Below are 15,034 nucleotides of genomic sequence, written 5' to 3' on the forward strand. Positions count from 1 at the left end.
AACATGCCAAGGTCAATAGGTCAATAGGTCAATAAATACATAAACAAAAAGATGAAAGAACATGAAATTTGCATAAGTGCCATCTCACCAATAATTAACAATATCAGGTTAAAAACCTGGACCAGGGTAAAGGTCTGTCGGGGAGAAAACTAAAAAAATTTTCTCCACCAGCACTGGATCCAACCTGGAATAATATCATGAAAAGAGAAATCACCAATGCTACAGCACAAACACACACAAAAAAAAAAAAAAAAAAAAAAAAAATAATAAAAAAAAAAAAAAAAAAAAAAAAATAAAAAAATAAAATAAAATAAAATAAAGAGACAGAAGGAGAAAAGGAAGACTGTTTTCCTAAATTAGTGATTAATATAGACCAGCACTTGAATGAGGCCTCAACCCTACTCATCCATACAATCACATAGGTCAAACAGCATAGCCACACACAATCAACCATAAAGAATAATCCATGGACAGGCAGTCATGTCGTCAATAAGTATAAGTCGTCATTTACTGAACAATAGAAAAAATAATATAGACAAATAATTCAGAGGCAACACCCAACATAAGGGCTCATCAGGAGAATACACTGGCCTATATTGGGTTTCGCCACTCTAAATTCTCTACCCAGCACAGTGTTGTGGCTACCACAGAATATCCATGGCATCCCCGCGTCAGGTATCACCCCCAAATTACATGCCTATGAAAAAAAAAAAACAGCAAATGTAAAACAACCAAGTAAAACCAAAACCAAAACAAGCTTATCCTGTTAATATATCCCTCCCTTTAGCAACAATAGGTAAACTAAATATTATAAATTTTACCAAATCACAAATATTAACACATTGCAAAAAACCTGAATGAACTAAACAATTATAGAATTCATCTTTACCATGTGGCTAATTTTTCAAAAAATTACGCTCAATTAGAAACGCAATTCAAAATAAATGGCGCTGTGACAACATTTCTCAAACCTCCCAAATTAGTTAAAAATTTCTTTAAGCATTTCTAGATAATTCTTTTGATATTTATTTAAAAGTTCGTTATAATGAAAACTAAATTTTTTAAATTGCCAAGTTAATTTATTTGCAGAAAAACCTCTTGATATCAATTTTTGGCTTAAGATTTTACATCTATTTTTAAAATCAATATAATTACTACAAATCCTTGCATAACGAAGTAACTGTGAGAAAAACGCTGAATATGTGATATTTGAGTGTATATTACTTTCAGGGAATGGGAAACTAATCACTTCAAAATCAAAATCATCCGTTTTATTATACATTTTAAAACTTAATTTATTATTATCACAAATATTAATATTTAAATCTAAGAAATGATCTTCATGACCAGCGCTATGACTAGGCTCAAGAATAAGCTCTGATGGATATATATTTTTAGAAATATCAATGAAATCCTTACAATTTAAGACCAAAATATCATCTAAATATCTTTTATTATTTGACAAAGCATGTTTTAAATTAATTGGATTATTCTTATCCATCATATATTTATATTCTAGTTGACTTAAAAACAAGTCAGCTATAAATGGGCTGGCATTCCCCCCCATGGGAATTCCCATAATTTGCTTGTACAAATCACCCCCAAATCTTATATAAGTATTGTATAAAACAAATTCCAATAACTCAAAAATCATATCCAAGCTGTAACATCTCAAGTTAACTGTAGTATTAAAGCAGTTTGTCCATATGGCTTTTTTATTATAACTGTCTATTTTTAAGAACCTTTTACTAGATAAGAGGAAAGATTTCTTTATAACAGTTTTTAAATTATCAAACACTAAATTAAGTGATAAATTAGTATACATTGTCGCAAAATCGAAAGACTCAATTCTTTTAGCTGAAACCATTGTTAAAGAATCTATCACCTGCAGTGAATTATTAACACTCCAATATGGATTAAAATTCGAAAATTTTTTAATACCAGAACAATAGGTTTTAAGTTTATTTACAATTTCCTTTAAAATTAAAGAGAGGTCAGTAGCAGCAATGCGGGTTGGACATTTAGCTGCTCCTGCAATAAACCGTGGTTTAGGGGGATTCTTATGAAATTTTACAGTCCAATATAGGAAAGGGAACTTTTTATCATTGTCATTTATTTTAATATTAAAATTTTTAAAAAGTATTTCTTCAGTCTTTTCAATTAAATTCTCATCCTCTATATTTACCTTTTCATAAACATTAGTTGTGCATAACTCCCTTTTTAAGATATCACAATACAGTTTCTGACAAATTATGGCAAAATTATTATTAGCTTTATCCACTGGCACAATTACAAATTCATTCTTTAGATTAGCAATTGCTTGTTTAATCTTCGCATTATAAAATAATGATTTAGTGTTACTATTTTTTAAGTTAGAATATATTTTATTTCTTACTCTACTAATAATTAAATTCTTCCAACTTTGAAAACTCTCTTTATTTTTATTCTCTTTCTTACACCACTTATCAATAAATAAATCAAAATCATTTTCCAAGCCATCAAGAACACTCGATGGTTTCAGATGATGAGAAAGACGGAAATTAGCCCCTTTATTCATTATAATTTGAAGATCATCTTGCTTTATTATTGACAAGTCCCCTGTTATAACATGTTTGTAAGTAGGATTTACAAATGGGCCAAGTTGCTTACAATTACAAACCGGTTTCCAATTTATATCGCTATCTAGTTTTTTTAGTATTAAATTATAATTAAAAATAATTTGCCCAATAGTTTTTGAAAATTTATAAGTTAAAACTGGACTATCATTATGATTTAAATTACTAGGAAGGGCCTGTTTCACATGCCGCTGATTTAAAATTTCTGGTAAATTAATATCTTCAATCTGCTTACAAGTAAAATTAATAGGTAAATATAATCTGTTATCCTTATTACTAATCTTATCAAACTTTTTCTTTTTTGAAATAAATTTCGTTTTAGTTAGAATGCAAATTGTATCACATATTACTTTAAAATTATATTCAAGAGCTGTATTATTCTTAACAATCCAGAAAAGTTTGATTAAATTCCTCTTGGATAAATTATTTAGACACTTTATTACAGAAATCATACCCCTAGATTCAAGTAGCTGGCATAGATCTATAGAAAGCATATGTACATCTAATTCATTTTTTCTATTATTTTTCCTATGTCCTCTCGATCGTTTTTTACGTTTAGTAGGACAAGTAAAAGAAGGATGGTCCATAAAACCATCAATACATTTAACAACAACATGAGACATGTCACCATATTTTGCTACACGATCATTTAGCCCAAAAGGATAAGCTGTACCAAGAGTATGGATCCAGAAATCCTCCTGTTTACGTAGTCTATTATTCTTCTCTTCTTTATTTAAATTTTCTAATTCTAAATTTTCTAAAATTGTGACAGTTATATCTGATATGGAACATTTACCACTACTACAATGTTGAACTAGATAGTTATTAGTTTTTTCATTATTAACTGTTGTCTTGTGTCCAGAAAATCTTTTATATATATTATTAGTTGTTTCCCCCACATATTGTAGGCAGCATTTATTACATTCTAATAGGTAAATTACATTGGTTGTTCTACAATTAACATTACCACGTAACTTGCATGCAAAATTTTTATTATACAATGTACTTTTAACAGAAGTTCGTGGGACAAAATGATCTTGGCAAAGAAAACAACGACTTTTACACTTACTAACTTTCAAAAAATCGTTCCGAGTTCCGAGGCTAATATTTGTGTTTTGTTGCATAAAAAGTTATTGAAAATAAATCCAAAACAAACCAACATCCAAATCAAAATCCAACAATCAAAGTCCAAAAAACATGCCAAGGTCAATAGGTCAATAGGTCAATAAATACATAAACAAAAAGATGAAAGAACATGAAATTTGCATAAGTGCCATCTCACCAATAATTAACAATATCAGGTTAAAAACCTGGACCAGGGTAAAGGTCTGTCGGGGAGAAAACTAAAAAAATTTTCTCCACCAGCACTGGATCCAACCTGGAATAATATCATGAAAAGAGAAATCACCAATGCTACAGCACAAACACACACAAAAAAAAAAAAAAAAAAAAAAAAAATAATAAAAAAAAAAAAAAAAAAAAAATAAAAAAATAAAATAAAATAAAATAAAGAGACAGAAGGAGAAAAGGAAGACTGTTTTCCTAAATTAGTGATTAATATAGACCAGCACTTGAATGAGGCCTCAACCCTACTCATCCATACAATCACATAGGTCAAACAGCATAGCCACACACAATCAACCATAAAGAATAATCCATGGACAGGCAGTCATGTCGTCAATAAGTATAAGTCGTCATTTACTGAACAATAGAAAAAATAATATAGACAAATAATTCAGAGGCAACACCCAACATAAGGGCTCATCAGGAGAATACACTGGCCTATATTGGGTTTCGCCACTCTAAATTCTCTACCCAGCACAGTGTTGTGGCTACCACAGAATATCCATGGCATCCCCGCGTCAGGTATCACCCCCAAATTACATGCCTATGAAAAAAAAAAAACAGCAAATGTAAAACAACCAAGTAAAACCAAAACCAAAACAAGCTTATCCTGTTAATATATCCCTCCCTTTAGCAACAATAGGTAAACTAAATATTATAAATTTTACCAAATCACAAATATTAACACATTGCAAAAAACCTGAATGAACTAAACAATTATAGAATTCATCTTTACCATGTGGCTAATTTTTCAAAAAATTACGCTCAATTAGAAACGCAATTCAAAATAAATGGCGCTGTGACAACATTTCTCAAACCTCCCAAATTAGTTAAAAATTTCTTTAAGCATTTCTAGATAATTCTTTTGATATTTATTTAAAAGTTCGTTATAATGAAAACTAAATTTTTTAAATTGCCAAGTTAATTTATTTGCAGAAAAACCTCTTGATATCAATTTTTGGCTTAAGATTTTACATCTATTTTTAAAATCAATATAATTACTACAAATCCTTGCATAACGAAGTAACTGTGAGAAAAACGCTGAATATGTGATATTTGAGTGTATATTACTTTCAGGGAATGGGAAACTAATCACTTCAAAATCAAAATCATCCGTTTTATTATACATTTTAAAACTTAATTTATTATTATCACAAATATTAATATTTAAATCTAAGAAATGATCTTCATGACCAGCGCTATGACTAGGCTCAAGAATAAGCTCTGATGGATATATATTTTTAGAAATATCAATGAAATCCTTACAATTTAAGACCAAAATATCATCTAAATATCTTTTATTATTTGACAAAGCATGTTTTAAATTAATTGGATTATTCTTATCCATCATATATTTATATTCTAGTTGACTTAAAAACAAGTCAGCTATAAATGGGCTGGCATTCCCCCCCATGGGAATTCCCATAATTTGCTTGTACAAATCACCCCCAAATCTTATATAAGTATTGTATAAAACAAATTCCAATAACTCAAAAATCATATCCAAGCTGTAACATCTCAAGTTAACTGTAGTATTAAAGCAGTTTGTCCATATGGCTTTTTTATTATAACTGTCTATTTTTAAGAACCTTTTACTAGATAAGAGGAAAGATTTCTTTATAACAGTTTTTAAATTATCAAACACTAAATTAAGTGATAAATTAGTATACATTGTCGCAAAATCGAAAGACTCAATTCTTTTAGCTGAAACCATTGTTAAAGAATCTATCACCTGCAGTGAATTATTAACACTCCAATATGGATTAAAATTCGAAAATTTTTTAATACCAGAACAATAGGTTTTAAGTTTATTTACAATTTCCTTTAAAATTAAAGAGAGGTCAGTAGCAGCAATGCGGGTTGGACATTTAGCTGCTCCTGCAATAAACCGTGGTTTAGGGGGATTCTTATGAAATTTTACAGTCCAATATAGGAAAGGGAACTTTTTATCATTGTCATTTATTTTAATATTAAAATTTTTAAAAAGTATTTCTTCAGTCTTTTCAATTAAATTCTCATCCTCTATATTTACCTTTTCATAAACATTAGTTGTGCATAACTCCCTTTTTAAGATATCACAATACAGTTTCTGACAAATTATGGCAAAATTATTATTAGCTTTATCCACTGGCACAATTACAAATTCATTCTTTAGATTAGCAATTGCTTGTTTAATCTTCGCATTATAAAATAATGATTTAGTGTTACTATTTTTTAAGTTAGAATATATTTTATTTCTTACTCTACTAATAATTAAATTCTTCCAACTTTGAAAACTCTCTTTATTTTTATTCTCTTTCTTACACCACTTATCAATAAATAAATCAAAATCATTTTCCAAGCCATCAAGAACACTCGATGGTTTCAGATGATGAGAAAGACGGAAATTAGCCCCTTTATTCATTATAATTTGAAGATCATCTTGCTTTATTATTGACAAGTCCCCTGTTATAACATGTTTGTAAGTAGGATTTACAAATGGGCCAAGTTGCTTACAATTACAAACCGGTTTCCAATTTATATCGCTATCTAGTTTTTTTAGTATTAAATTATAATTAAAAATAATTTGCCCAATAGTTTTTGAAAATTTATAAGTTAAAACTGGACTATCATTATGATTTAAATTACTAGGAAGGGCCTGTTTCACATGCCGCTGATTTAAAATTTCTGGTAAATTAATATCTTCAATCTGCTTACAAGTAAAATTAATAGGTAAATATAATCTGTTATCCTTATTACTAATCTTATCAAACTTTTTCTTTTTTGAAATAAATTTCGTTTTAGTTAGAATGCAAATTGTATCACATATTACTTTAAAATTATATTCAAGAGCTGTATTATTCTTAACAATCCAGAAAAGTTTGATTAAATTCCTCTTGGATAAATTATTTAGACACTTTATTACAGAAATCATACCCCTAGATTCAAGTAGCTGGCATAGATCTATAGAAAGCATATGTACATCTAATTCATTTTTTCTATTATTTTTCCTATGTCCTCTCGATCGTTTTTTACGTTTAGTAGGACAAGTACTTATTGACGACATGACTGCCTGTCCATGGATTATTCTTTATGGTTGATTGTGTTTGGCTATGCTGTTTGACCTATGTGATTGTATGGATGAGTAGGGTTAAGGCCTCATTCAAGTGCTGGTCTATATTAATCACTAATTTAGGAAAACAGTCTTCCTTTTCTCCTTCTGTTTTTTTTTTATGTGTTTGTGCTGTTGCATTGGTGATTTCTCTTTTCATGATATATATATATATATATATATATATATATATATATATATATATATATATATATATATATAATGAAAAGAGAAATCACCAATGCAACAGCACAAACACATTAAAAAAAAAAAAAAAAAAAAAAAAAAAAAAAAAAAAAAAAAAAAAAAAAAAGAGACAGAAGGAGAAAGGGAAGACTGTTTTCCTAAATTAATGATTAATATAGACCAGCACTTGAATGAGGCCTTAACCCTACTCATCCATACAATCACATAGGTCAAACAGCATAGCCAAACACAATCAACCATAAAGAATAATCCATGGACAGGCAGTTGTGTCGTCAATAAGTATAAGTCGTCATTTACCAAACAATAAAAACTGTAAAGACAAATAATTCAGAGGCAACAACCCAACACAAGGGCTCATCAGGAGAATACACACCTGCCTATAGGGTTTCGGCACTTTAAATTCTCAATTCCCCTCCTGGTAATCAATTCTCCCTTGGGAAATTCTCCCAACATTTAAAATTGAGCTGAAAAAAGGAAAGTAAGACAAAAAAAAGGACAGAAAAAACGAAGGATTGCGGAGTGTTCTACCTATATTCCAAATTATAAGTAGGATATGTGGTGTAGAATTTCTTATAGGATTTCTTTTTAGATCTTATTTCTTCTGTACGAGTTGTTGGGGAACAGGGATTGATTTTTCATAGTAGGGTAACATAAAGATTGAACAAATAAATTTTAATTTCTTTTTCAAATACCAGGAGACCGAGCTTCGCCTGTAGAAAACAAGACCGTATTATCTCCCTTTTTATAATTTTTCTCATGAAAAAACTTTAATACTCGTGGAATAACCTTACTTCTCTTTCAAAAACTAAATAAAAAAAACTTTCAAATTAACAATAGGCTAGACTCTTAATCGTATCAACAAACTTCTCAATCGGACAATGATATGAATGACATGATTGCCAGAGATAAGACTATTGACAGGATCATCAGTTAAAATGGAAAATGGAAAAGTTAAAATGGAAAATGGAAAAGTTAAAATGGAAAATGGAAAATGGAAAAGTTAAAATGGAAAAAGCTTACTGTGCCTCCTCAAAGCCATCAGGAAGAGTGTCACGTTTTTGCTTCTTGGCGTTCTTTTGTGGCACGCATTTTAGAATAAGTACGTCTCTCCTCGGGTTTGTCTTCTTGTTTAATTTCTTTGCTTTCTTCGCCAAGTCATATTCAACAACCAGCCTGTGATAGTAGGTGGAACTGCCCTGCAAAAAGTTTGACATTAGTAACACTATTTGACATTGACGTAACTTGACATTTTTGACATTATCTGACTTTAGTGCTTACATTGATTGTACATGATGACCAGGTATTTTTAAAAGTAGAGAATATTCTTTAAGTATTTAAGCTCTTAGATAAGAGATAAGGTAATATTTATTTCAACAAAGTGACTATCACAAGCCCAAAAGGGCCGAATTCGCACTTCAGCGTCAGTACAACATCATAAATTGCAATCAATAAAAAGTCAAACGATAAAAACTCGTAAAGTTAAAACAGAGAAAACAAATTTAAACAAAAATGTAGCTAGCAACATTTTGTAGCTTTTTGTAACATTTTGTAACAAAAATGTAGCTAGCAACATTCTTATTCCGTTAGGTTTGGATGTTTACTCTTGCTTATAATGTTTCAAGTTTCATATTAAGAATCATATAAAAAAAATTAACATTATCTTCACTGAGGTACTTTTTTCTCATTAAGCTCCTTATTAAGGTTTTTCTTACATTAAAGATCTCTTTATTAAGATCCTTAAAGAGACTTCTTTAAAAAAAGAGCTCTTAAACAGCTCTCTATTATGTCCAGTGCCCAGCTAGCTACCAGGAAAGAAAACCGAAATAAAAAGGCTTTCAGTGCAGAATTTCGTGGTTTCAGCTACTTTGTTTGTTTTTCCAGTCACTGGGTTTCGTTGCTGTTCAAGTCAAGAGACAGTAAGTTTCCTTTATAAGATTTTCAGCCAAGGTTTCAGGATTTTAGGTTTTCAGGTTGCAGCCAGCGCTGTATCCACGAAAGAATAGTGTTGTTTCCTGCTCCACAGCTTTTTTGGATCTGTTTGACGATTTTAGGTTTGGTTCGGTATTAAGTGCATTGGAGTCTTTCATCTTCTCTACAAGACCAGCTCAAGACCGTAAATTATGTAAAAATGCCATTTTTGTTTTACTTTTCGGAGAAAAATAATATTCAAAAACTTATTGAAAATAGTTCAGAACTTTTAGAGAAGGTAGTTGGGCCAGGCGAATGAAATTTTCGGTAGCTAGACCCAATACCAATTTCTGGAAAATCTCTGTAATTGTCATTCGCGTAGCTCAACTACTCTCTTGAAAGAATGACAAACCAGTGTCCAACAAGCGATCGTTTGCTTTACGGTGAAAGCACATTACGGTGATAGCACAATTACCGCTACAGTCAAATCTAAGTATTTTATTTTATCATTAAAAATAAATTAAAAAACGAAGTGTGCTGGTCCGTTCGGTGTGTCTTTTTTAAAGCAGAAACAGACGTAAAGCAGAATGAAAAAGATATAAAAAAAATTAATTTTGGTTGAAATCACAAATATGGAATGGTTTTTGACCATTCAGTTGGTAAGAAAAGGCTTTACACCCATCTCTACTACTAAGGTTGATTTTCTGGCTTTTTGAAAGTACTCTGTAACTGTTTCCAGTAACGTTTTTAAATTTTGGGTAGCATAATTAAGATTTTTATCTGATATGTTTTTTTCCAATCTTCACATTCAGGTATGGGCAGGGGAAGGCGGCATTCGTACCTATACTACTGTCAACTTTCAGTTTCTGCGGAATTTTTTATCCACAGAATCCTTCTAATTTTAAGGTTTTGATGTACATAATGCATCAGACTTGGTCTAGACATAGAAACTATTTATGTTCCAGCCAGATTAAGCGGTTTCCAGACATATCTAAGAGGTTTGGCGAGAAAAAAAAATGTGGCAGGTTAGAGACAGACCGTTATTTTTACGTTCAATAAGTCAGAAAATGACTCATGGAAACATTAGTACCAAAACATAAAAAAACTGTTTAAAAACTATGAAACTAATATTATCATTGAAAAACTATTAGAGATTATAAACGAAATCATTGAAAAATTTCATTATCGATGAAACATTATGTTTGTAAACTGTTATATTAGCCAGATTATCATCAGCTAGCCAATTTTACTCTTTTAACGAAAATCACGTCATTACTACATGGTGATCCTTTTGTAATTATGTTTCCAAAATGTTCTGACTGTACTGATAAGACAAGTCCCGTTTTTTGACAAATTAATTTTGTAATATATTACTTATCTGATTTTATAACATTCTGCTCAATTTTTCGTTTTTCGCTTAACAAAAGTGCCAAGATTTTCAAGGTCGCTAATTTCAGTCAACAGTCCTCAGTCAAGTAAATTTCGATTTTTTTTTACCAGCAGTAGATTGAACAGGCTACTTTGATATTATATCCATCAAACTCCTTCGACCGTCAACGAGAGCAGAATAAATCTTAATTCTCTAAAAAAAAAACAGCTTGAGTTGTAAGATCCGGGTCCCCAGATTTTCTTAAGGGGATTTGATCAAACAGTTTGTGGTAACGAACTGTAGTAAGGAGCGACCCGGCTCAATGGAATTTTTCCATGAAGGAATTTGTCATGGGGGAAGAGAATTTCCATGAAGGGGGCGCAGGATTTTTTAGTATTTTTTTTAAAGAGCAATAAAAAATAAATAAAAAAAAGTTTCTTCAACTGAAAGTAAGGAGCAGCATTAAAACTTAAAACGAACAGAAATTATTACGCATACGAGGGGTTCACATCCTCCTAATACCGCGCTCTTTATGCTAAAATAATTTTATTAATTTCAACTATTTATTCAACGGCCTTTGTGATTCAGGGTTTATTCTTAAGGAATTGGGACAAAATCTAAGCTTTAGTGTAAATAGCGAGGTATCGACGAGGGAACGAACTTCCTCATGTACGTATTGTCCCCTGAGAAAACTCGCTATTCGGCCTTTGTCTTTGAGACGGACAGCCGACGCTGGGGCTCGCAAAATGATTGTAAGATATCGAACCCCCTTCAAAAAAACGTACCATTTTAGATATCGAAAGATATAAGATCTTATTAGGTTGATTACCAAAATTGGGTATATAGCTGGTGAAAACGCTATAGGTACAGCAAAGATATTTTGTGTTAAGAATGAGACACAGCTAGTCAGAAGAATTCCTCCTAATCATACCGCGTAAGTGCCGACCACACATAAAAATTCATAAATGCGTGTGCGCAAAGATGAAAACAATGATAAGTGCCCAGTTATTCCTATCTTAAAACTTTTCATGGACAGGGTTACCACTACTGATGATTTATCAGCACATCTGGTGATTTGTCACTCTCTTGGTGATTGTTTTGGTGATTTTCTTTAATTTGATGATTGTTGTTGATTTCCTTCTTTAGCTTGGCGAATTTCTACAATTGTGTTTGACATTCTATGTATGATTGGTTTTACTGTTAATAGTTGATGACTTTCATAATTTGTACATTTCTTTTTTACTTCTGCACTACTATGCAATGACGTTATTTTAAGCTTGTCTGTGTCCGTTTGGCCCTTTGTTGGGTTTGGTCTTGTCTCAGGCCGTTTGGGAGTCTTTTTTTAATCCTTAAATTCTTTTGATGCGTACATAAATATATTACACTTTTCCCGCAGAAATACACTAGAGCTATGTTTTCTCTGACTTTTAATCCACAATGTGAAAGTTCTGATTTCCTCCAATCTGTCTTACTTCGGTCAGGAGCTTTAAAGTTAACTTATTTTTTAAATGACATGCCTCATATTTAGTCAGAACTATATAAATATAGTTTTACCAATAACATCTTTAGCTGCAGACTTTGACAGTTGGTATGGAGGGGGGATAGTTTGATTCATTGTTTTTGTCATGGCCTGAACAGGCTTTTCTACCAATGGATATCTATTTATCTATCTATTGTACATTTACTGTGCTGGTAAACGGTACGCTATAGCAACATAAAAGTGGAAAACCGATTCGTTCCAATTTTCATCATACTTGTCACTGGTGGTGTTATACTTACCAATTTTAGCAAAATAAAGCTTGATACCTTACGAACGTCAAAACTCAGCCAAGCATTTGAAGCAGTGATAACAGCCAACTCATAGCTCTCCATTCATATAACTCTTCAAAATACATCTCAACCCTAAAAGCTCTTGTCAAATAATTCCCAATCACAAAGCTCTCTAATGGCACAACTCAATTCTTTACCACACTGCCCTCTAACGGTACAACTCAACTCTTTACCATACAGCTCTCACCACATCAGCTCTCGATCAATCCACCTCAGTACTGAACTAGTTTTCAAGGTTACAACATATAAACTAGTCGGATTATCTTTTTACATTGTTCATGATCTGAGCTAGCTACTGCCTTGAATGAAACGTACTGTTACGAAGTAACTTGCAATTACTCTAATAAGTTTTGCAAATTGGAATTGAAATTTTTTGGAGGATTATTTATCTGTGGAATTGGCAAATTGTAGACCCTCTTTGGGAAAGTGCACTGCTCAGTGATACTCAGGAAAAACTTTTAGGTCGACTTTACACAGGTGGGATTGGAATCCCCTTGGATGCAATAGGGAGGCTTGGCCCTCACTTAAAGATAAGTCTTTTTGCTCTGTTTATTGACTTCTAAAAATAAGATACTATTAATGATGCAGCGTTTCAAGCAGTTTGGGTAAAATTGAAGCAAACAGTATTACTGGCTTTCATATGAAGTGAATATACCACTCGATGCCTTTTTTATGCTCTTTACAAATATAATAATCGCTTCTACCGGAAATTCAGATTTAAGCACTTTTTGACCTCTTAAAAATGACCTAAAGATTTGTAATGGGTCATTACAAATCTGTAATAGTTTAGAAACAAATTTGGGCTATATATTTGCACATCAGGGGGGGGGGTAAAGCATAGCATATATTAAATACGTAAACTAACCATTGCTGTATTTTTTTACGAGACATGGTTGAACTTCGTTGAAGTAAGGATGCTAGGGCTGTTTTTTAAAAAAAAAGTTTTTAAATAACAAATTTTAGTTTTAATTCTCACAATTTAATGTAAGTTTATTTATATATACATATTTCCTCTCTTGTTCTCGTATTGTGCTGAACTGATTTCCACTGTCTTGAAAAGATTTTCCCTATTGTTTCTACTTTGTATTTGTTTGTTATGGAAAGGCAGTGTGGTCTTCGTCGCTATTTTCCCAAAACGATAGATTCATCCAAGCCTGCTGGTAAAAAAGCAATTGTTGAACTTGATAGCACCCCTGAGATTTATGAAACTCTTTCTAAGGCTTTTTTAGCCGTGAAAGCAAGTGATAAATTAGGGTCTAACTCAGTTTCTTCAAGTATCGCCCCAATTTACAACAAATTAGTTGCAACTGAAGCCCAGCTTGTGAAGACAAAAAGTGATCTGCTGGAAAATATTACAAAAAAAGTGACTGAAAAGTTCAATGACCCAAGGTCACTAAAAGAGACTACTGAACTGATAGTCAGCCAGGTTTATGATTCAATCACCCTCTATTTTAATCCAAAGTTTGCAAAAATTGAGCAGGCTCTAAGTAGTCTGAGAACCCAAATTGAAAGTTTGGAGGGGAGGATTAGTAGAATTGAAAAAAAGCTTGATGATTATGATCAAGCGTCCTTGCTTGATAGTCTTATATTTCATGGGGTAAAGCAGTTACCAGGTGTAGACACTCGCACTACAATATTTCAAATTATAAATAGCAAAATGTCTGCGACAGACCTCTCATCTTCTGATTTGATTAATGTATACCGTCTCCGATTGAATAATCCGACTACACAGCATGAAGAAAGTTCTATTAGAGTTGCTCCGATCGTCATTAAATTTTCTGGCAAAGATGTAGCCCGTAGAGTGTTTAAAGCAAAAGCTAAACTTGCTTCAACTGGTGTTTTTGTATCGGAGTCTCTAACAAAACGTCGCCGGGACATTTTGAATGCAGCGAAAGACAAGTATGGTCAGAGAAATGTTTGGTCGGGTCAGGGTCAGATTTTGGCAAAGCCTAGTGCAGGGTCAACAGTCATGGAAATCCGTTCTATTACCGACTGTATTTAGTCTCATATTTTATGATTAGTGTTTTTTTTACATTTGTTTATTTTGTTTTAAGGTTTTTGCTTGTATTTTTTCTTTTCTTTTTTTTTCTGCTTTTGTGTATTTTTTCTTTCTTGCTCTTTTTTTTGTTTTATTTAGAGATTTGTTTTGGTACGATGATTTAATATTTGGATGGAACATTTGGAATATTTAGAGAGATTTGTTTTGGTACGATGATTTAAGTATTTGGATGATTTAATGAGCCGACCTTTTCTCCTTGAACAGGTTTTGTCGGCACAAATAGCAAATGATATTGAGCCTTGTATGAACCAAGTTAAATTTAAACAGTTGAGAAACAGTGCTTATGTTCAATGTTCGCAGTTAAACCCCGCGGAAGCCGATTTACTGAGTTTATGTGCCTGGAAGTGCCACCTAACCACGTGTTGTGAGGATGTGTTGCAATTTCTCTCTGATTCTCAATGTAAAGTTTGTTTTATTGGTATATGTGAAAGTTTTTTGAGTCAGGAACACTCTGTCTCATTGTATTCTTTTCCAGATTATATTTTGGAGATTAAAAACCGGACGTCACTTTATAGAGGAGGAATTGCGCGTTTGATTTCCAAGTCGTTGACATAACATGTAAGAAATGATATTGATGTTTGGATAGAGGGTAAATTCGAAAGTTTTAATCT

The 15,034-nt window shown here is 31.8% G+C and overlaps 1 protein-coding gene across 1 annotated transcript in view; it reads right to left on the minus strand.

The window, feature by feature from the left end:
- The window catches only part of LOC136041396 (uncharacterized), a 12,840-nt gene extending 4,354 nt beyond the window's left edge, over nt 1-8,486 (minus strand). The window contains exon 1 of the mRNA XM_065726046.1: nt 8,278-8,486. Coding sequence (XP_065582118.1) covers nt 8,278-8,471 — 194 coding nt within the window. The 5' untranslated portion in view covers nt 8,472-8,486. The remainder of the gene's footprint in view (nt 1-8,277) is intronic.
- Nucleotides 8,487-15,034: the final 6,548 nt, after the last annotated feature.

Source organism: Artemia franciscana, unplaced genomic scaffold, assembly GCF_032884065.1.
Source record: "Artemia franciscana unplaced genomic scaffold, ASM3288406v1 PGA_scaffold_200, whole genome shotgun sequence".
Taxonomy (NCBI): Eukaryota; Metazoa; Arthropoda; class Branchiopoda; order Anostraca; family Artemiidae; genus Artemia; species Artemia franciscana.